Source organism: Ictidomys tridecemlineatus, chromosome 7 (genome assembly GCF_052094955.1).
Source record: "Ictidomys tridecemlineatus isolate mIctTri1 chromosome 7, mIctTri1.hap1, whole genome shotgun sequence".
In the NCBI taxonomy this organism is placed as follows: Eukaryota; Metazoa; Chordata; class Mammalia; order Rodentia; family Sciuridae; genus Ictidomys; species Ictidomys tridecemlineatus.
In genome coordinates, this window is record NC_135483.1 from 148246871 (window position 1) to 148270672 (window position 23802).

Consider the following 23802-nt stretch of genomic DNA (forward strand, 5'->3'; position numbering starts at 1 on the left):
GAATTTGAAACTGAGCTTTTCTGCGTTTAGTAACCTTGGCTGTCAATTGTTTTCTTTTAGTTCTTAGAATATCTCATTACAGGTCCTCCTTAATTTTAGGTTCTAAACTAAAAAATTTGGGAGTGATAATATGTTCTTATTTCTATTCTAGGCATTTTGATTTTGATATGTCTTGGTGACCTTCTCATTTGAATAGGTCTGTTTGGGGTCCTGTAAGCCTCCTTTATGTGGATGTCTATCCTATTTTGATGTGGGAAAAGTTTCTGGAGCTATCTCATTGAAAATGTTCTTTATGCCTTTTGTTTGTATCTCCATGTTCTCTTCTATCCCAGTGATTCTCAGGTTTGGTCTTTTAACTTTGTCCTGGATTCTTGTATATTCTGGTCATGTTCTGTAATTATTTTCCCTTTATTGCATTCTGTGTGCTGAAGATCATACACCTTGTCTTCAGGCCTGAAATTTTATCTTCAAGAGCTGAGGTTCTATTTTCTATGCATTCTAATCTGTTAGTGAGGCCTTCAAGTGAATTTTTAATTTAATTGATTTTGTCTTTTATTTCTAGGAGTTCTGCATCATTTGTTTTCACTATTTCTATTTCTTTTAAAGTGGTCGTCCATCTTAATTCCTTTCTTAGATATTCTTTTAGTTCATTGAACATTTTAATACTCAGTTTTTATAAACTTTGGGATTTCCTCCCCCTCACTATTGGTGGGATCTGTTGTTGGAGGATTGTGGATTTTGGAGGGAAACTTATTTGCCTGTTTCCTTATGTTTTCAGAGGTCTTGGACTTGTGCATCAATTGAGGAGTTCCCTACCTCTTTTTTATGTATGTCCTTTGTGTGTAATTATCTTATTTTTTCTGGAATTTCCCTCTGTTTTTGATGTAAGAGTAGATGCTAGTGGGTGAGACCCAGGGCTCCTCTTAGATTGTTCCTCCTTGGGTCCTTATTGTTTGTTTGGGGGCTTTTGTTGCCTTACTTCTTTGAGTTAGAGTAATTTTAGGGCCCAGGTGTAGAAGATTGTGTGTGAATTAAGATTCACTGTTGTTTGGTTGAGATGTAAGTATTTCATGATTGCACAATCTCCGTGATCTTGAAGTGTCCCGATCTCTTTCTGACCCCTCTTGGAGGGTGAGCCAGAACTGGCACTAATGTCAGCAACAAATATGTACAATATGTTAAATGTCTGGTGTCTTCTTTGATGTCTGTGATAATATTTGTCACCTCTATAGGAATGGTGGGGCCAGCATTTAAGAACATTACCAACAATTAAAAAATTGTGAATTAGATCACTAATTTGACAGTAGGTGTTTACTGTACTGTTTATTTATGATCACTCTAACATAGATAGGGTGGGGATTACATAGTCTAATCCTTAATTTTGATTTTTGACTCTTCTATTCTTTGTATTAAAGTATGGCTGAAGGCGGAATGTCACTAATTTATGTCAAGAACAAGGTGTGCTTTCTTGCTGTTGAGTTTGGTTCAGCAGCAGAGTCTCTGACATGAATTTTCAGTGTCCTTGTAGGTTCCCAGCACATCACAGAATAGGATGAAATAAACAATTGTAACAACAGTTGCAAGCAGTACACAGCGTTAAAGTTAAATACCCAGTCCCTACTATGACATCTTTAACATTAATTACCACCAAAAAAATAGAAACAGTTCAGCAATTATCAACAGTAAAAACAATAACCATGAATTAGATTTGGCTTCAAAGCAAACAGAGGGTGCCAACTATATCATCCACAGCAGTAATGATTGCATCAACATTAAGGGTGGGAATAGGAGTTATATGTAAGCCATTTAGTTCTGGAAAATAGTACAAATGCAGTTATTAGAGGAAAAGAAAATGTGTTAGGAAGATAGAAAAGTGTTTACAGTTTTAAAAAGTGAGAAGAGAGAATGCAGAAGAGATGTAGCAGGTGCTAGGAGGGGAAAAATAGAAGCATCAAAGATTTGGGAACTAGAACAGTAGAATTTCTGAGTAGGAAAAGAGAAGAAAGAAAATAAATAAACAAAATAATAAAAACCAACAATGTAACAGTCAAAAATGGAAAACTAAAGATAAGCAAGGAAAAATTAGCTACATTTAAAAAGTGTTAAAAATGAGAGAAAAAGAAACAAGTGTTTGTATATGTTATTGAACCAATTAGCACAGCAAGAATTCACACAGATGTGCATGCAGGAAAAGAAAAAAAATTCTTAATGAAGGAACCATTACTACCATCACTACTGTGGTGGTCCAAACAATCTTTCTTTTCAATTCTATAGAGCTAGGGGTAGGGTTTATTAACCCCTTTCTGTTTTTATGTAGCTTTCTGAGCTGCCAGTTGGATGGCCTAAGATTGAAGCTGTTTGTTATAAGACTCAGCTTCCCTTTTCACCAATGTGAGGTAAGGATGGGTTAGGAAGTACTTTGAATGGGTGTTTTGTTCATTCAGATCTTTTACTTCCACTTCAGGGGTGAAGCTTATGCAAGATCTGTGGGGGGAGTTCTTGCAGATTGAATTTAGGTCTAATCAGGCCTGAGGGCTTTCATTGAGTGGCTAAGCTTTGGAGAGATTAGATTGACCTGTCCCTAGGGCTTGATAGTAGCTGATCTCAGTTGTGGGTCTGGGTCTCAAATCCTCCCAAGAATTCCAGTAGTGGGGCCGGAATCTGATCCTCCACTCATTGCTGGCCACAGCAGATTTCTTGGGCTTTGTCCTTGAGTGAATTCTCCTTGCCTGCTCAGGCTCCTGGTTGACTTCAGCTGGTCACATGAGCAGCCAGTCTTAAGGATGAAGAGAGTTGGACTTACCTTTACCTTTCCATCTTGAATCTCCTTGGGTACAGTCTTCTCCGCACCTGTTTCACTTACTTTTCTGCCAGGCACCTCCTAGGGCACCCATCGTTGCCTGCCAGGATACTGTGACAGAGTTCCCTCTAATCTCCTGTCTCCCAGAGCTGCTCCAGCGGATAGCCCCAAGATGGGTCTTTCCTCAGCTCTCTGCTGCTAGTTGAGATACAATGCAGGCTTTTCAAGCACCAATGTGTAGTGCAGCCTCTAGATCAGTTACATTTAGGCAGCTTTATTGATCTAATATTTTCTTTACTAACTTGGTGTTCTCTTTCTTGTTTGATGAATCTATGCCACTACCACTTGTTTTTCAGCACTGGTGGGCAACTGGGTCAGCCCCAATATATTCTCTCTTTATCGTACCAAAATTTCTGACTTTATTGTACCGAAATTTCTGAGTCCCTAAGTCACTTTGAAAGATTTTGGTGGAATCACTCTTTCACTACCTCTCTTGAGAAGCTGTACACCCACTGCTTTGGTACTCAGCCACTGTGTGACTTGGAATGCAGCTTTACTCTTATCTGCCGTTTTCTGATTTCCTACATTTACTCTTCAAACAGAGCTGTTCTTTAAGAGAAGAGGAAGTAAAGACAAGGTGGAGTGAGTGGGAAGGAAAGAGTAGAGATGCTTGGTAAAGAACTTAATCAAGATGTTTGGTTAAGGAGAGGGGAAGAGAGAGATTGAAGCCAATAGCTGCAAATAAATTTGAAGTAAAGAATTGTTGGGGCGTGGTGACACATGAGTGTGGCCTCAGCCACTGGGGAGACTGAAGTAGGAGAATGACTTGAGCCAAGGGGTTTAAGGCCAACCTGGGTGTAAAGCAGAAACGGCGCACAGGATCAGGAATCACAGAACAAGAATGAGGAACCAAAAGAAGGTTGATTGGGGGGGTTCTCTGGGCGAGGTCTGGAAAGGATTGGGATGCAGGGGAAGTTGTAGGTGGGAAACGCCAGAACAATGCTAATAGGGAAACTGGAGGTGGGAAGGCCTAGGCCATCTAAATTGCAGCTCCCCACAACAGTTGGTCTAGCTGAGTTTAGGGGGCTCGTGTCTGCCCCTGGTTGGTCAGGGATGATGTGAGTTGATAGGGCGATTGCGTCACCGGTGGATCTGTGGTGGTTGGGGGGGGGGGTCTGTTGCCACGTCAGCTTCTGATTGGCCGTTTCCGCCAGGTGGAGATTTCCTGCCCACAGACGTGCGATGTGAAAGGAGGGGGGAAGGGAAGCCTGCCCACCTAACACTGGCAACTAAATGAGACCCCAGCTTAAAAAGTCATCGTTTTAACTAAAAATTTTTGCCTTTCATACTGTAAAGGACTCAGAATATTTAAATATTTATTAAAGATCAGGAAATATTAATAAGGGCAGAACCCTGGGTACAAATTCAGGACACGGAAAAGCATGTTTATTTAAAAGTCACAACGACATTTATAGCCCAATATATTAATCTACTTCTACATGTAACGAATGAGGCCATTTTAAAATGCACATATTTGCTGGATATGGTGGTGCATGCAGTTCTGGAGACTGAGACAAGAGGATCACAAGTTCTAGGCCATCCTTGGCAACTTAGGGAAACCCATCTCAAAATAAGAAATCAATTTTTAATTAATTTTTTAAATTAAAAAGTGGTTATGTATATTGTGTTCTTTGTGAACTGAGTTAGTGACTTGAATTTTTTTTAATTTAATAAAACTAGAACATTTGTCACAGCAGGATTCATTGCGACAAAGCAGGGATAGATGATAGTATGTGATGATTTCTCGCTGTAAAGATGAACAAAAATGAAGGATTGTGCTTTAAAAAGAGACCGTGTTGTAAAATAAATGATAGATTATAATCTCAAGGAAACAATTCGGTGTCTAAGTAAACTAGTGCCAGTATTAAAAGACAGTTTCAGAATTCTGGGAAAATTTTCATTATATGATATAGGTAAGACAATTTTTTTTTTTTTTACTTTGAGTTATATCAACAGATAAAAATTGAAGAAAACTAATATTGGTTTAGTTTTAATAATAGACATATTAAAAAGAGATGCTACAGATCTCATTAAAGCTGAATGATAACAGAAAAATGAGATGTACTTAAAGGAATTTACAGACATCTGGAATAGAGTATAATTGCTTAAAGGATCACATGGTTCTGTTCTCAGATACTAAAGATGAGTTTCACACAGGTTCAATCACTAGCCCAAGTAATTTACTGCTGTATGTAAGAACCTAAACTAGAAATTGTCCTCTTTTCACCAGCCAGTGTTGTTTTTGTAATATACTATGGTGTTAGAGCTATGAGAATAAGAGCAGATTAATTACTAATAAAGATTAAAATTTATCTTAGCTTTATAAAGTTATAGGAATTTTAGAAACGTAAATAACCACATTCAACCTGTGACATTTATAAGGCAGATTTTGAAATAAGTGGTAGTGGACTCTATTGGGAGATGGAGTTTTAAGCTTAAATCTGCCATTGATTTAGCTTTGAGAGCGAGGATAAGACACATAAAACATTTATTTCCTTTGTAATGTTTTGTCTTCATCAATAAAATGGTGGAATTGGAGTTAGAGCTATGATCAAACTCACCTTTTTTGAACACTAACTAAGTAAATGTGTTATTTTCTTAATTTTTGACACTTAAATTGTAATCACCTTATGAACTGCCATAGTTTATGTAGTTAAACCAGATTACCTGAATTGAAAGTCGCAAAATTCTATCTGAAGCCTCATGACCCCAAAATGACGCTTTTTTTTTTTATAGTATCAGTTGTTTTTTCCATAGTTTGTTCATTTTTATGCCATTTCAGCAACTGTTGCCCTGTCAAGGTATCACTACTACTGTTATTTTCTTGATCTTTTTCTTTAAATCTGTATTCTTGTACTCGTATTTAAGAAGGAAAGTGTTTGACAATTAAAAGCAAAACTAAGTAAAAAACTGGTATGAAAACCTGAAAAGAAAAGAAAGTCACCTCCCCCCCCACATACACACACTGGGGGTGATGGGGTTTAAAGGAAAATTTAGGTGTGGTACATGTGAGGGTGGACCAGTAGATGATGAATTGGGGGTGTGGGATGGGAAATCAAGCATGACTCCGTAGAGTATTAAGCCTACAGTGTTTCTTCTAAGATTGGACTACAAATACAGTAATTCTTGGCAGTTTTCTCCAAGGGATGAAAAGTTTGTGTGTGTGTGTGTGTGTGTGTGTGTGTAGGTATGTATGTATATGTATGTGTGTGTGTGTGTGTATATATATATATATATAGTCTAAAATCATATCATGTACATGCAGTAGTATACATACCATCCTTTCAGGAAATGTGGCACTTTCTATACTTGCTTTCTTTTTGCCTTTCAGTTCTGGGAGTCTCCCTTGATCTATTTCGTGTAGAAGTGTTATATGTTGTTTATTTATTCTTGTGTCGTACATGAACGGTGTGAAAGTTCTTTTAAAAAATAATTATGTCTAGAGTACTCTTCTGGCTTGCCTTATCTTTTAGGTCCCAACTAAAACAAGGCACTTTGATAACTACTGGACAGAAACTTCAGGCTGATTTGTGTGTATGGGGTGGGAGGGTTGAACCTAGGGACACTTAACCACCACAGAGCCACATCCCCAGCCCATTTTTATTTTGGGACAGGGTCTCACCAAGTTTCTTAGGGCCTCCCTAAGTTGCTAGGGCCTTGCTAAATTGCTGAAGCTAGCTTTGAACTTGTGATTCTTCTGCCTCAGATTACACTCATTAAAAAAGCAGTCTGAGCTGCAAAGGCATAACCCTCAGATTACAGGGTTATGCCTTTGCAGCTCAGGCTGCTTTTTTAATGAGTGTAATTCATTTGGAATACTGTTACTCTAGGTTTTCTAGTTAAAGGAATCCTATCTTCATGACAGCCATCATTTTCCTGCTCTGTCTTCTGAGCTTGGTTTACTTTTCCTTTCTTTTCACATTGCCTTTACTTCCCACTTTCTTTTTTCTACTCAGAAGATCAGCTAGTTAATTTTGATGTTTTAGTTTGTACTTACTTTTACATTGTGAGACCTACACAATTAATTGTACCTTTATTTTATTTATGACTGTTGAGTGTTCATTTGTTTGCTCTTGCTACTTTGTTGGCCATTTCTTCTAAAATGTTCAAAGTCAAAAAAAAAATTGTACTACCACAACAATTTATGCCAATAAAATCTACAGATCATTATATTTGGAGAGTCTGTCCCATTTGGGATAATCTATTCTGGTGATGTGTATGTGAACATATAATAAACATACATGCACCTTTGTTTACACGTGACTAATGTTTTCATCTATACACATATTTGACGTAGGAAGACATAGTATATACACAATGCAGTATATCTGTAGGAGTGTTGTTTATGTATATCGATATATGCACAGAAATGCATTTCAGAGCAGATGGTTCATTCCTGATTAGCTTTTGTGCCAAAGAACTCAGGAGTTAGAGGTAAAGCTATGTACCCTTGTTTGCTGACACCTGGATATTGTTTAATTTCTTATTTAATTTAATTGTTTAATGTTTGTTCTTTTACTTGATCTTTTAATGAGCTAATTTTGAAGAACTTAAAGCAGAAAAGTCATTTTAGTTGTACGGATGAGTTCAGGCTTCTTCATTATGTTTTTTTTTAGGTTTTTTTTTTTTTTAGTTTTATTGATTTTATTTTTTAAATACATGACAGTGGAATGCATTATAATTCTTACTACAGTTTTTCATATCTTTGTATATAGAGTATGTTCACGCCAACTCATGCCTTTATATACATGTACTTTTTTGTATTACAATTCTTATTACACATATATACCACACTTTTTCATATCTCTGTATATGCATTGTGGTTTGATACAGTTGGTAACATCTGGGTTAATGGCCATAGAGTATAGTAGTTACCATGTACTTGTTTTCTTTAGTGTCTGGAGAGTCTAGAAAGGCTCATGCTTTTTGTATAAGAGAAAATTATTTTCTGATAAGCAATTATCTGGGCTGGGAGTAAGGAGAGATCTAGGTTCTCGGTCTCAGATATTTCATTGTAAAAATAAGCAAGTTGGAAATAATAAAACTTTTAACTTCCTTTCCAGCTCTAAAATTTATGAGAATGTGAGTCCATGAAGTTCTCAGTTGGCAGACATTATATCATTGGAATATACTTAGCTGTTGCTCAAAATTTGCTGCCCATAAATGTCATTCAGAGTTGTATTAACTTTGCATTAATCTCTTTCCCCCGTAATATAAACTTTCAAACTTTAAAAATGTCAGTGGCATTTTTAATTTATTGTTGTTTCAGGTTGTTACTTGGAAAGCACAGAATTAATTTTATTTTTTATTTTGAAGAAATAATAGAAACTGTGGAAATGTCAGGAGTTGTGAACTTCATCTGTAATTGTATCAAAGATGTGTTTTCATTGAAGGGCACAATGTCCCAGTGATTACTTTTCTTTCTTCTTTTATAGTTTTGTATACTGTTAGTTTATGTGGGAAAGATGACATATTTATTCATTTCTTAGCGCTGCCATAACAGTACCACAAACTGGATGATTTTGAACATTAATTTTTGTTTTACAAGTCTATAGGCAAAAAAAGTTTTCCATTGTAAGGTGTTGCAGGGCACGCTTCCTCTAAAACATGTAGAGATTTTCTTCCTTGCTTCTTCTACCTTGTGGTGTTTGCTGGTAGCCCTTGGCATTCTTGAACATGTGGATGCATCATTCCAGTCCCTTGCATGTGATCTCTAGAGTTCTTCAGAGTTCTAGAAATGAAATAAGGTTGTTCATTTTTTTTTTTGCTTAGGTAATATTGCTTGAATTGTAGTGATTAAAATGTAGTAATTTCGAAAGTAGGCTTTTCTTTGCATTATTATATTCATATCATATCAGTTCTATTAATAAAAGTAGAACAATAGCAAAATAATTTTCATGATCTTATTTGGTAGGATAGCCATATGTCTGTTGTTAGTCATAAGTGGTTAAATTCTGGGACCAAAGTTCAAAATACAGGTTGAGCATCCCTAATATAAATATCCAAAATGTTTCCAAATCTTTGAGTGTTTGTATGATGCCATAAGAGGAAAATTTTATACCTAACATGATGGGTTACAGTCAAAACATAGGTGAATTAGAATATTGCATAAGTTACATTCAGGATATGTGTATAAGGTATATATAAACTATAAATGAATTTTGTTTTCATACCTGGGTCTAATCCCTGCTATATTTCATTATATCTATGTATGCAGATATTCCAAAATCTCAAATCCAAAACAGTTATTTCCAAACCATCCTATAAAACGGATATTCAACCTGTATTCTCAGAAAATTAAAAATATCAAATAACTCTACACTCTCCCTGACCAGTGTATTTGAATTTCTAAATGTGTTCACTAACCTAGACAATCTCTTTAAGTCCACCAAAAACTCTGCTGTTAATAATACGGAAGGTAGTGAAATGGGCTTGCTTTTAAAAAATGCTTTCATTTTATTACCAATATTTTATTTGTAATTAAAAATAGTTTTCACTGTGTTATAATATTGATGTTGTCATTGAACACATTATTTTCCTGATTTGTATTTGCCCTCTGAGATTATTGTGAAAGCAGCTATAATTGCCTGTCATATTCATTTAAGGATATTATTTTTTAGAAAAGTTGTTTGAGGTACCTTTAATCATAGTTGCTAAATTTCACATATCACTTCTGTTTTTAAGTGAGCACCATGCTGTTACTGAAGTTTTTTTTCAGAACAGGGAAATATGTGGCTATTATGTTAACACTGGATTTGAAATTATTACTGGCTATTAATAATCTTCCAGATCACATCTTCATATATTAGCAGTGAAGAAACATTTAGTGACAATTTAATAGACTTTAAAGACAAAGAAAAATTTGAGTTTATACTTAGGCCTGTATAAGAACAATTCTAACATTAATGATTTTTTTTGTTGTTGTTTTTAAAACTACCTAAGATGGTTCAAATTTATATGTAAATAATTTTCTAAAGAGCAGGAAATTGATTTATGGAAATGTGTATATAAACATGTAACTGTTTTACTTTAAATGTATAAAACATTTTCTAATTTTGTTTCAAAAATCTGCTAAATTTTGAATAAAACTAAAAAGCAATGTGAGTTCATGTAAACTTTAGGATCAACAGAGTAGTTAATAAAATGATGGAACTGACAAAGCTTTTGGTATAGGATCAGATGTATTAGGTTAATATTTAGTTTTAATTTAAAAAGCAGGAAATTTTGAGAACACACATGGTAACTTTTCAGAAGATTTAGTCACAATTTGAAAATAATGATGGGGGCTATACTTTAGGTATTCTTATAGAAACAGGATTTTTTAAAAACTAGAATATAAATTTCATGTTCTATAGATTGTTGTGTCATTTTCTTGTAATCTGAGATTTTTTTTAAATTTTAATTTAAGAAAATAATGAATAAAACCCAGGCAACAACTAAACTTCAGTTCACTTCCCATAAAACAGAAGAATGCTCTTGTGGAACATTTTGAATCCTCCTGATTTATATTTCCTGACTAATAATAAGGTTGAACATTTTTTATGTGTATCTTGTTATCATCTGTGAGATTTCTGTCTTAGCTTTGTGTATCCCCGCCATACCCTCACTGTTTTGTTGGCTTTTTCTTATTCTTAAGTGTTCTCTTGTATATTATGGACACATGTATTATATGTGTTGTAAATAGTTTCTCTTTTTTTAATGATTTTTTAATGACATCTTGGTGAAGAGAATTGAATTTTCATATAGCTAAATTTATTCATTAGCACTTTTCATGTTATGGTTAGTACATCTTTCCCATACTCCGAGGTCTTGAAGGTAATGTTTATATTTTGTTTCTAAAGGTTTGCCCTTCATATTTATTTTAAATCTATTTGGAATTGATTCTGTAAGGTCTGGCTGCCTTTTTCCTCCAAATAGATAACTATTTTATTACTGTTCATTAAGTTTACCTTCCAGTGGTTGGAGAATGCCACTTCTATGATTTTGGCTATGGTAGACCCTTCTGGTATTTTAAGTTGCTTATCCCTACACAGAGTATATGAGGTGGTTTTAATTATGATAATTCTAATGAGTCTTGATATCTGGTAGAGGAAGTAATCTGTGTATTTCATCAGTAGCTGCTTAACTGATTCATATAAATTGAGAATCAATCAAGTAACTTGGAAACTCTTCTTGTGGTTTTAATTGAAATTTATAAAATTGTTTAAAATGGTTATTATCCTTGTCCGTGAACATAGCCTTTCATCCCTTTTTTAAAAATAACTTTCTCTATGTAAGTATCATACATCTTTTGTTAGGTTTATCTCTAGGTATTTAGTATTTTTTGATGCTGTTGTAAATCATATCATGTAACAATTATTTATTTCTGCTCTATGGAGATTAATTTTTAATTGATGTCCTGGATCTAAAACATGGCCTAAATACTGTTAGTAATTCTAATAATTTGCTTAGACATTTTTTAACATACAATTTAGAGATGATAATCTCTAACAGTCTTCAGAAGAATGTCAAAAACAACAAAAAGTTTCTTTTATTTTTGTTTCATATTGGATTCTACTGTCCAGCAACACCATGTCATAAGTGGACTTCCTGTCTTGTTCTGAATATTAAATGGTGTGGTAGAACCTTTCCATCTTTAATGCTGATATTTTGTGTAGATGTTAGAAAGATGACTGTTTACGATTAAATAAATCCCTTTCTTTTTCTAGTTTTCCAAGGTGTTTTGGTTGTTTTTGTTGGTGGTGGTCATATGTAAAATCTTCATTAAGTGTGTTAAAGTTTAACAAATACTTTGTTTACTAAAGAAAAATAGTCATGTTGTTTTGATCTGCTAATATAATGATTTGCATTTGTATTATTTTTATAATGTTAAGCTAATTTTGCATATTCATCTTGGTCATGATATATTCTTTTTAATATAAACTCTTGGGTGTGTTTTGTTATCAATAAGACTTTACATCTGTGAGATTGGCCTTTAACTTTTTCATAGCTTTTTAAAAATATTAAGGTTATATTTTATATTGGTCTCAGAGAAGAAATCTTTTGGTTCAGAGAAGAAATCTTTTACTTCAGAGAAAAGTTTTGAGTTCAGATAATCTTCAACTTGAAATCTGATGAATCTCTTCTGTAAATTATGTTTTTGTATATAGGGTGAGGTGGAGAGGAAGAAATCAACCAATTCATTTTATTTTTTATTAATTATGGATTAATCAAAAATTAGATTTACACACATTCAAAAATCATGCTTATATGTCCAACTTCTAGAAAAGTATAAATTAGCCAAAGGTACAAACTAAGTTAAATAATGTTGATACTGATTTTCAAAAAATTAGATCAGACTTGCTTTTTTTTTTTTTTTTAAAGAGAGTGAGAGAGGAGAGAGAGAGAGAATTTTTAATATTTATTTTTTAGTTCTCGGCGGACACAACATCTTTGTTGGTATGTGGTGCTGAGGAGCGAACCCGGGCCGCACGCATGCCAGGCGAGCGCGCTACCGCTTGAGCCACATCCCCAGCCCCAGACTTGCTTTTTTAAATAGTTTATTGTTAGGTTTTTAAATATTTCCAGTGTGCTTGAGAAAACTGTCTTTTAATTGTTCTGTACAGGTTTTCTCTGTTTTTGTCACATCAAATTTAATAATTATGTAGTTCAGATATTTTATATCTTAAATTTTTCCAGCTTTATTTGTTTAAAAGTAAAACAGATGATTAAAAATATGTGTGGGCACTTGCCTAATTTCTGCTGCAGTAATATGTCTTGAAACTGTTACATGAAGCATGACTCACATCATTTTTCAAAAATTGAAACAAGTACCTTTGTAACTTTTGTCTTTTAAAAATACTATTATTAATATATATGTTTTTATTCAGCTTTACAGCCTGAAGATAGTAAAATAGGAACTATCTATTTAGTACTTTCTTTTTCCTTTTTTCTTTTTTTCTGTTCCCTTTTCTCCCCATTTTGATGGATGAAGGTTTTTGCTTTATTAGTTTTGGGTATGCGGCTTTTTCATTTTCATTCTTCCTCTAGCTCCAGTTTTGGAAAATGTACACTTAACTCCCTCTAATGTAACATCAAGCACTGTATAACAGTTTAACTTAATCAGCTACTTTACTGATTTAAATGTGTCCAAATTAGTAACTTTTAAAATGCCTTTGTTTCTGTCTAACTCAGAAGTTTGCAAGATCTCACAAATGCCATTGTGGAAATGGGATGTAACCTGTTCTTATCCTCCAAGAATTATTTTCTGAAATGGGAAGCAGCTTCAGGAAGGTACTGTATTAGCAAAATCTGGAAACCAAAAACTGCTGATGGTCATTCTTCTGAAGATTTAGTTTCCTGAAGAAGCTGCTTCTAGAAATGCCTCTTTGAGCAGGTTCTATATCCAGCTTTACTTGGAAAAAGTCTAACATCTGACAAAGTGCACTTTTTGTTGATAAGCAAATATCATTATTTCAAAAGAAAAGAAAAAAGAGAATACGTTTTATTCATCTGGTAGCAACAGTATGAAATAACACATTTAACATTAATTCTTAATTGTGAAGTTTATTTCTTTGACAAGTTGGCTTCTACTAACTGATAAAAATGTATGCTGTCCTTTTATATACATAGACTATAGAAAATCATTTGAGTAAGCTATTCATTCATCTAAGTTCTGTTGAAGAAAATCTAGTAGATAATGTAGATAAGATAATGAAGTTTAAAAGAAACAGTATGAGTCATTTAGTGATATTGTATTTGTTTATTTTTTTGAAACTTAGGTCTTTCTCATTTTCCATTTCTTTATTATCAACTCTTTGTATTCTTTTAATATGTGTGTGTGTGTGTGTGTGTGTGTGTGTGTGTGTGTATTTTTTTCTAGTGGTACAGGGGATGCAGCCAAGGATGAATTACCAATGAGGAGCTACATCTCTTATCCTTTCTTATCCAGATTTTTTATCTTGAGACAGGGTGTTTTAGTCAGCTTTTTTTGCTGACTAAAAGACCCAACCAGCACAGTTGTAGAGGAGGAAAAGTTTATTTGAGGGTTCATGGTTTCAGAGGTCTCAATCCATAGACAACAGGTTGTATTGTATTTCTTGAGGCTCAAGGTGAGGCAGAACATCATGGCCGAAGAGTGTAATGGAAAGAAGAGACTCACATGATGTTCAGACAGGAGAGAGAGAGAGACAGACAGACAGACACACAAACACATAGAATATTACTCAGCATTAAGAATAAAATCATGGCATTTGCAAGTAAATGAATGGAGTTGGAGAATATTATGCTAAGTGAAGTAAGGCAATCCCCAAAAACAAAATGCTGAATGCTTTCTCTGATATGAGGATGCTGATCTGTAATGGGAATGGGGATGGGGGCTTTGGGAAAAAATGGAGGAACTTTAGATAGGGCAAAGGGGAAGGGAGGGGCCAAAGGGGTAGGAAAGACAGTAGAATGAGATGGACATCATTACCCCAAGTACATGTATGAAGACACGAATGGTGTGACTCTACTTTGTGTACAACCAGAGACATGAAAAATTGTGCTCTATGTGTGTACCATGAATTGAAATGCATTCTGCTGTCATATATAAAAATTAGAATAAATAAATTTTTAAAAGGATGGGGCAAAAAGTTTGAATAGACGTGGCATCAGTGAAGGAGTCATAACATCATTATTCATTTAGAAGATGCAGTTTAAAACCACAGTGAGATACAACTACACATTGATTATAATGGTTAAAATTCAAAATAGAAATAAACACACACAAAAAAAACCCCCCAAACCATACTCAGTGTTGGGGAAGAGTGGTAAAATACCCCTGGGTTCAGTTGAAACTGTCATATATATGTATTAAAAAGACACAAATGGTATAGCCACTTTATGTACCATTTTGGCAGTTTTTTTTGTAAACAAACACCATGTGACTTAGTGTTATGGTTTGAACTATGTCCCCCAAAGTGGTATGTTTGGGTTCTAAATCCTAGTACCTCGGAATGTGATCTGATTTGGAAATAGGATATGTTAGCTTTTTGTCACTGTGACAGAATATCCCAGAAAAACTCCTTAAAGGAAGAAAGATTTATTTTGTCTCACCTTTTTAGAGGTTTCAGTCCGCATTGACTTGGCCCCATTCTCTTTGGGCCTTTGGTTAGGCAGAACATCATGGTGGAGAGCTGGTGGTCAAGCAGAGCAGTTCACCTCATGGACCCCAGGAAGCAGAGGGAGGAAGGGGCAAAAGACAAGATACATCCTTAAGGACATACCTCCAGTGACCAACTTCCTCTAAGCTTCACCTCTTAAAAGCTTTTACTACCTCCGGTAGTACCACAGCTGGGGGCAAACCTTCAACACAGGAAGGAGCCTTTGAGAGAGATTCCAGAAGTAAACTGTAATATATAATTATTTCAGATGGAGCTATAGTCTACATACTGTATATTTTTATAAATCGGACATTCCAGAAAAGGTAGACTTATAGTGTTAGAAAGTAGATGATTCCTTGCCAAGAGTAAGGGGTAGAGAGAGGGAGATTGACTATATTGGAACAGGAGGAAACTTTGTTAAGGTCATAGAAATGTTCTGTATGGTGATTGTGGTGATGTTACAGAACTGCTTGCATTTGTCAAAACTTATCAAATTGTTTACTTCATAGTAGCAAATTGTATTATAAATTAACTATAATGAAGCTGATTTAAAGGAGTTCAGTAAATGGTTACATTCAAAATATAAGAAACTTTTAGGTCAAATGAAACATTTGTTTAAAGGTTGTGCAAATTATAATTTGGACTGATAAAAGTTCTGATAACAATGTCAGTTGCAAAAAGAAAGATGCTGTATCTCACTAAGTAATAATGAAAGACTGATTTAAAAGAACGAAATGTAATTTTGGTGAAACAGGAATGTGGAAAAATCAGTTACAAATTGATTTATTATTTTACTGGTTGATATTAAATAATCTGCCGCTAAACTAATAAATATTTTTTGTGATCAGGTCGATATCCTTTCCTCATACCGCTCCCACTGATCTGCTTTCTGGCACTGTGGTTTTGCCTTTTCCAGGATGTCCTATCAGTTGAAGCATGTATTGTGTAGACTTGTGAGTGTTTCTTTATTTAACATAATGGTTTTAGACTCATCCATGTAGTTCATGTTGTTTCCCTGACATTTAATGTGTGAGAGAGTGCTTTTTTCTTTTTTTGAAATCTTGTTATTGGGAAAATTGAGTACTGCATTACATTCATAGAGTTTTCTGGTGTATTCAGTGGAGCATCAATGATGCATACATAGTTCTTCATTCTTTCATGGGACATTGAAATCTCTACTTCTGTATATGTTACACTATAATGCATCTAGCCTTTTTTTTCCCCATATCTGTAAATTTAATCAGCTTACATCTTTTTATTCATACCACAGCTATAATGCCCAGCTTATGTGCATACAGTAAACATTAGTGGATAGGAAATACTTTTTATACAAGAATCAATTTTGTGTCATAATACATTTTCAATAGGCTCGACACTTATTTAGCAAACATTTATTGAATACCTTGTTTTGTGGTAAGCAATATGCTAGTTGCTTTGGAATATATAAAAATAATAGAATATCTAAACTTTTGGGTTACAATAAAATGTTATTTCTTTTTAATGTAAATACAAAGGATGAGAGTGGGTAATCACCAGAGCTTTCAGACAGCTCATAGATTTAAAATATTGGAAAAACTGTTCAGTTTGATTTCAAAGTCACTTTAATAGCTGTGATATTTAAAATAATCATAGTTTAAAATGTCACTTAAGAAACAGGTCTTGAGATTTTTAAAACATTACTCCCTTACTCGTGTATTGTTGGTCAAAAGAGTTTGTGTAGTAAATGAAATAATTCTTTACCTTAGAAGAGCAAAGGACTTGAATTTTCTTAAGTAGGCTCTTAGAAGTTACTTCTGATGCTTCAGCACATTTCTCTAAAGACATGTAGTGAAAAGTACTGCTTCAAAGAATGACTGGCTTTTTTTTCTTTGTAAAGTAGATATGAAGTGTCAAATAGCACCTTATATCTTCTCATAGAGGCATTGAACATTAATAAAAGCTTTGGCTATAATTTTTTTATATAGGTTGTCAGTGTAGCTTTATACTAATTGTTAGAGTAGATGTTAGTTGCTTTTTCTTTTTTTCCTTTTGAGTGCTGTGTGACACAGGATTTTTAATACCACAAATTGCATAAAGTTTTGTCAAGTATTACATTGATGTGATGTTTGTAAGAAATTTAAAAAAAAGATTGGTTGGGAAAAAGACGAATTAGTTATCTGTAAGTAAAGAATATACTCAGGATTTGAATTTAATTAAATAAATTCTACAAATATGTTTATTGCATAATAAGAAAAAAAAAGAATTACATTAATGGTCAATGCTTTCACTTGGTGACTTGAATGACAACCAGGTTGATGAAAGGTCATGTGGTTTTGAAGAGCATTTGAATTTAGCCAGAAGACCTTATCCCCACCAACACAAAGTGGAGAGTCATCTGGGCAAACCTTAGTTTCTCAGATTTATTGACTGTAAACATCATAGTGACACCCATCCTTTAGATGACAGAAAGCAAGTATAAGTAAGGAAATATTTGTGAAACTTTTAGTTACATTTATCAAAACCAGGAAATCAGTGTTGGCAAATTACTACTAAATTCTTGGGTTTATTTGAATTTTAAGTTTTTTTTTTTTTTTAAACTAATGTCTTTATAGGATACCATATTGTATTTAATTGTCATGTCTCCTTGGTCTAATCCCAAATTTTCAGTCATATTCTAAGCTTTCTAATACCTGAAATTGAATCTGTTTGCATATTTTAGGGAGCAGAATACATCCTGAATAATATCACTCAGTCTTTTCTTGTTAACTGAAGGCTGTTGAGAAACTTAAAGTTATTATTCTGGCCTATCAAAAAGCTAAACATCAGAATGTACTAAGTAACTTAAAAAAAAGTCATGTTTGGCATTGGGGAGGGCCTTCTATTTATTAAATTCAGATCAAGAATATTGAAAGAGGACAGCAATGATCAGGGAGGTAGAAAGAAATGCAGTTACCAAGAATCAAGATATTTTCCAAGGATTCTGTTAATACAGTTTTGAACTTGGCGTCAAGAAACAAGTAGAATTCAGGTTTTGCCACATACCATCTCTGTGACTTTGAGAAAGTCCCAGTCTCAGTTTCCATGTTTATAAAACAAGAGAATTGGTGCTAAATAATTTTTAAATTTCCTTTTAATTCTGAACATCATAATTCAGTCCCAGGTCAAATACCTGAGTATTTGGGAAATGGAAGTGAAGTTGCCATTTTCAGTACATCCATAAAGCTAGGTGCCAGCATACACAGAAAGGGGGACAGTTATGTAATTTACCTGTTGTAAATCTAGTAAATGTAACCAGGTTTTAGGTCTTGTGTGATGTCCAAGCTTTTCCAATACAGTTATTGCTTCTCTTCTGTGTCATAAGAAAGATTATTCTAAAGAACTTGCAAAATGATTTGGTGGTATGGAGAAGGACTTAAAACTCATTTTTATGGCTATATAAATGAAACAAATCAAAGAACCATTTAAAAAATCTTGATGAATATGTAATAATTGTAGAATGTTTGACAAGACATAAAAGCAAAATTAAATGAAAAATAAAAATAAATTATATCACTGTAGAGATAACCACTGTTATTATTTCTCCCCATCTTTAAAATAGGTTACATATTTACACAATTAAATAACTAGTATTTACAGTTGTGTGAGTTCTTTTTCCCCCTTACTCTGTTATGAGTATTTCCTCATATCATTAGTCTTCAAATCTTGGTTTTTAGTAGCTATGTCAATGTTGATTCATAAACCAAAAATTATTTAACAGTTACCATTTTGTTGAAATTTTAAGTTTTTTTGAATTTTACTCTTGCTGTTTTGCTTTGAACCCCCTTGTACAAAACTCTTTATTCACCTGTTTATTCTTTTAGGACTGCTTCTTGGAAATAGGATGAATTTATCAAATAGTTCTTGATTTATGTGATTAGGAATCTTTAAGAAGTTGCATTGTTTTCACCAGTAGTGTTTGAGATTCCTGTACCTCGTCGTCCTTAAGTACTACAATTGTTGGTCTTTGATAGGACCAGGTTTTATTTAAATAATTATTTTGATTTTGTTGAGTTTGGGTCACAGTTGGATGGACAAGTATAATGTCAAGCAAGCACTTGAATCAGACTGACTAAGGCAAAATATACAATGTACAACTAAAGACCTAGAAACTAACATTATGTACTTTATATGAAACAGGATGAAATCTCAAAGTGATATCTATATATAGTGTATGTGATAATGTTTATGACATATATAGCAAGAGGTAAGGTGCTAAAAACTGACCTTAAAGACAAAGCGAGGACATAAGAAATAAAAATGAAGGTGGTTGGGAGAGACCTGTAGTGGTGCTAGAGAATACTGGAGTTAATAGAGGATATGGATTTATATTAATAGAACATTGTGTGTTTTATAAGACTTCATCCTGAGGAATACACAATTTAGCTTAAGTTGTAAACAACCTTTATAATTTTAAAATTTCTGACATAATTCCACAATTATGCCAATAGAAGTGTTTTATGTTACATAGATTAATGTATTTCTGATCTCAGCAAACTTTCTGCGTTTTGTTTGTATATGACAGCATATTATGAAATCCTTCAGTGCTCTTTATCTGAACCACTATGCTAAAATTCTTCAGTGTTCACTGTTTTCTGTTTTTTTTGTTTGTTTTTTTAAACAGGACTTTCAGAGTTACAGGTCTCAAACTGTTAAGTTTTACTTTGAAAAGTATTTTATAGAATAACACTCATAATGTCTAGTGCTGTGTACTGGTTAATATTTTAGAATTAAATATAATTTATTATATCTTCCCATTACATAGAATTTTCTTAACATTAGAATTTAAAGGCAGATGTTTTCAGTAAGATTCTAAATTTAAGATTTTGCCTGTCTCTAATTGTTACATGTGTTGTTTATGCTTCTGCTATATAAGCAGAGAGGGAAAGAAAAGACAAGAAGGCATAAAGCAGGAAGAGCAAGGACCTTAAACTGTCATGCTATTATCTACTTTTCAGTGACAAATATATAAGCAAAATTATTTGTGAACTATGAGTAAAAATGTTGTCAAGCTTTTTTTTTTATTTGATCAATTAATTTAAAAATATTTTAGGCTAGTAATCATTGGAGCTTTCTGAGGTGGTAATAGGGAAGTTTTCCAAGGAGGCTGGCATGCCCCTGGCTAAGACCAACAGAGTAGCATTACCTTAATAAATTCACTACAAAGATGATAATGAGTTTTGGCAAAACATTATAACTTGTTACATCTATCTGCCCAGGAGGAGTAACAGTTTCAGAGACTAGGTAATTATGTTGTATCTGAGGAGTAGAAATACTTTGTTTTCATTCTTTTATTTCCCATTCTTTCCCTATGTTAGCTCTCCTCTTTCCCTAAGTTTTGAATCACGGCTGTACATTTATCATCTGATGAGCTTTTAAACTTCTATGAAAGCTCAGACACACCTCAGACTTAATATTAAGAAACTTGGGGCAGGGGTGGACCAGGGATCAGTAATTCTTAAAAATCTATATGTGAGCCGGGCTTGGTGGCACATGCCTGTTATCTCAGTGGCTCTAGAGGCTAAGGCCTCAGCAAGGCACTAAGCAACTCAGACCCTGTCTCTAAATAAAATGCAAAATAGGGCTAGGGATAGGCTCAGTGGTCCCGTGTCACTGAGTTCCATCCCTCCATCCCCAGTACCCCCCACCAAGAAAAACAAACAAACAAAAAAACCCCAAAACCACAACAACAACAAAACCACATACATGATTCTACTTGGGAGTCAATGGGGGTCCATGGTTTCAAATGTAGTAACACCGTTCACTTTCTTAATAGTAATAAAGGAAGTTGCTTATTAGAATCACTTGGGGATTGCCCCCACAGTGTTCCTTCCCTTATTCTCTTCTTATTTGAATGAACCAATGTTAATTGATGTGAGTATAGCCTTGCCTTGGATACATTGGAGAAAAAAAAATACATAGGAACCATTGTTAAAGGAGTATTTTTCCTTCATTATTCTCTTGGAGGTATCCTATTTATGTAAGTGGCTTTGCATTTATCTAGTATTACTTTTTATCAATAATTTTGTGTTATTAGTATTTGTATAATCTTTGTGAGGGCAGAGACTATGTCTGTTCTGTTTATCACTGTGTTTTCAGTGTCCAGCAATGCCCAGTACATGTTAGGTACTCAGTAGCTATCACAAGAATGAATCATTAACACTATATTTAATGGAATACCTTAGGTATTATCTGTGTACACTATCTGTATTACGAAGTTTTATAATTTTATTACCCACAAAGGAAAAAAGATCTTTCATAAAACAGATGATTAAGCAGGAAAATAGATTTATTGAATTTTGAATATCTTTTGCATTGAATGAGTTCTGTTTAGGCAATATTAAATTTGGAACAGAAATATAGCACTGCAATAGAAATAGTTCTGGTATGTGTTACATGTCTATATCTGCTCCTCATGTATCAAGCTCTAAAACAACATAAAGAAAAGACTAATGTACAAACAGGTGCTTTTAGAATTCATGGTTTGTTTATGCTTTGTAACATACTGAACTTTGAAGTTAACATGTTTATCAATTGTGTTTTACTAGAGTTTGTCTTAACATGAAAGGTAGATCTATTTGAGATCCTGTCAAATAGAGTTACAGGATATTGGCAAAATGATTTAAATTTTGTATAAGCCTATTTAAACCTTTCTGTGTAAAGAATGAGAAGGAAGTTACCTAAGATGGTGTAAATAATTCTAGGTAAGATATCTTTTAAAAAACTCTTTTATTAATACGTGTTATTTTTAGAGGGACTCAATTGTTGCAGTTCCAGTTTTAGGATTTAGGCTATAACAGCATATAATAGAAATTCACTCTGTTTAATATTTTTCAGATTTTCTCCTGAAATTCCTCCATAACACTCTTGAGTGTTTTTTCCCCTCATTTAAAAAAAAATTGAAAAATATTTTCTCTCTCTTTTTTTTTAAACATAGAAAACAATTCAGAGTAGAAAGAGTTGACATTAGAAAGACTTTGTTTCCACTGGAGAATGCCAGACTCTTGAGATAACCCCTATTAGCATTTCCTTTTATATTTTTATCCCCCCAAAAGTTAATATTGCCAGCTTACACATACAGATAGCTTTTATAGTTTATACTTACAATAACAGGAACACTTATATCTACTGATCTATATGATCCTTATTTTTCATCCTACTTATTTTGTGTCTTGAAAGTTATTCCAAAAAACTTTTTTTTTCCTGTCATGTGAGTTGGCATCACTGTTGAAGTCTTCCTTAGTCTGTTACACCCTTGTCAAACCCAGCTCTTCTTCCCATAGCTCCCCTACTTTACTGAAATTACTCTTAATTTCTTTTTTCTTTTTTTTTGGGGGGGGGATCCTTCTATTATATATCAGTCACAGGTCTGCCATATATATTTGTCTTACGTAAAGTTTTCTTGTTCCAGACATCATCTCCTCTTTTCACTTTGCATTATTTCCCTAGCCTGGTTCATCTCATATATAGTAGGTCAATTACCACCCATGTACCAAGGTCTCATAAGTTTATATTTACAGCCCAGGTGCCACAGATACATAATACCTATTTGTGTAAGTGTGTATGTTTCTCTGACATTTTGATTTCTTGAATATCTCAAAGACTTCTGAATCCCACCACATTCAAAACTGTCTTCTTCCACATCCATGTTAGTGAATGACATATCATTGAAGTTGTATAGTCCACAGGACTACAAGCTATTGTGTGTGTGTGTGTGTGTGTGTGTGCACACATGCGTGTGCGCGCGCGCGTGTGCAGTGGTGCTAGGGATTGAACCCAGGGCCTTGTGTATGTAAGGCAAACACTCTACCAACTGAACTATATCCCAGCCCATAAGCTATTCTTTAAAACACACACATACACAAACACACACACACACACACACACACTTATTTATTTTTTTAGTTGTAGTTGGACACAATATCTTTATTTTTATGTGGTGCTGAGGATCGAACCCAGGGCCTCATATGTGCTAGGTGAGCTCTCTACTGCTGAGACACAACCCCCACCCACCCAAGCTCTTCTTGATACCCTCTTCTCTCTGACCTTCCATATTCCAAACATGTAAGTTTGGTTGATATTTTTTTTAATCTTCTAAATATCTTTCAACTCCATATTCCATTTTTCTTATCATTATAGTACAGCCTATCATCATCTCTCACTTTGATTATTGCAATAATTGCTAGCATGTAAAACACATTCTGCATAGCAACCTGAGGAAGGTTTCCAAAATGTTAATAATAGCCTGAGCACTCCCTCTGCTTTAAAACCTTTTGATAACTTTCTCCTATGGTTTGTGTAAATGTAATCCAAAGGTCCATGTGTCGAAATCTTGTCCCCAGGGTGGATCCATTGCGAGGTGGGGCCTTATGGAAGGTTCTTAGGTCATTGGATGCATGCCCTCACAGGGGATTTGTGGGGATTCTAGACTCTTTTCTTTTTCTGGCTTTTTTTTCCATGGCTCGTGGTTTGAGTAGTTTAACCTGCCACATGCTCCTTGACATTGTCATCTGATACCTCTACCTGAGACCTAAAGCAATTGGCCTTCCCTTTCTTGTACTGGAAACTTCAAAACTTCCAAAATAAACCTTTTCTCTTTATAAGTTTATTAACTCAGGTATTTCATTATAACATGATTACATAGGACTTCCCATATGGTGTTATAACTAGTAACCTTGTTGTTTTTATATTAAAGACAAATATTTTTATACAATCCTGACAAGGTCCCATAGGGACATTTGTCCCTACTTTCCTTATAACTTCCATCTCCCTGTGCATTACTTCCTAATATTCTCTTTGCTTCTG

The 23802-nt window shown here is 34.1% G+C and overlaps 1 protein-coding gene across 5 annotated transcripts in view; it reads left to right on the plus strand.

Annotated features, from left to right (window-relative positions):
- The window catches only part of Ube2e3 (ubiquitin conjugating enzyme E2 E3), an 84426-nt gene that overhangs the window by 40096 nt on the left and 20528 nt on the right, over positions 1-23802 (plus strand). For 4 of the 5 annotated variants that reach the window (XM_078017689.1, XM_078017687.1, XM_040294549.2 and 1 more), the window contains exon 4: positions 13034-13132. The exons of the other annotated variant lie outside the window; for it this stretch is intronic. In XM_078017689.1, coding sequence (XP_077873815.1) covers positions 13034-13132 — 99 coding nt within the window. The remainder of the gene's footprint in view (positions 1-13033; positions 13133-23802) is intronic. 5 annotated transcript variants of the gene reach the window in all.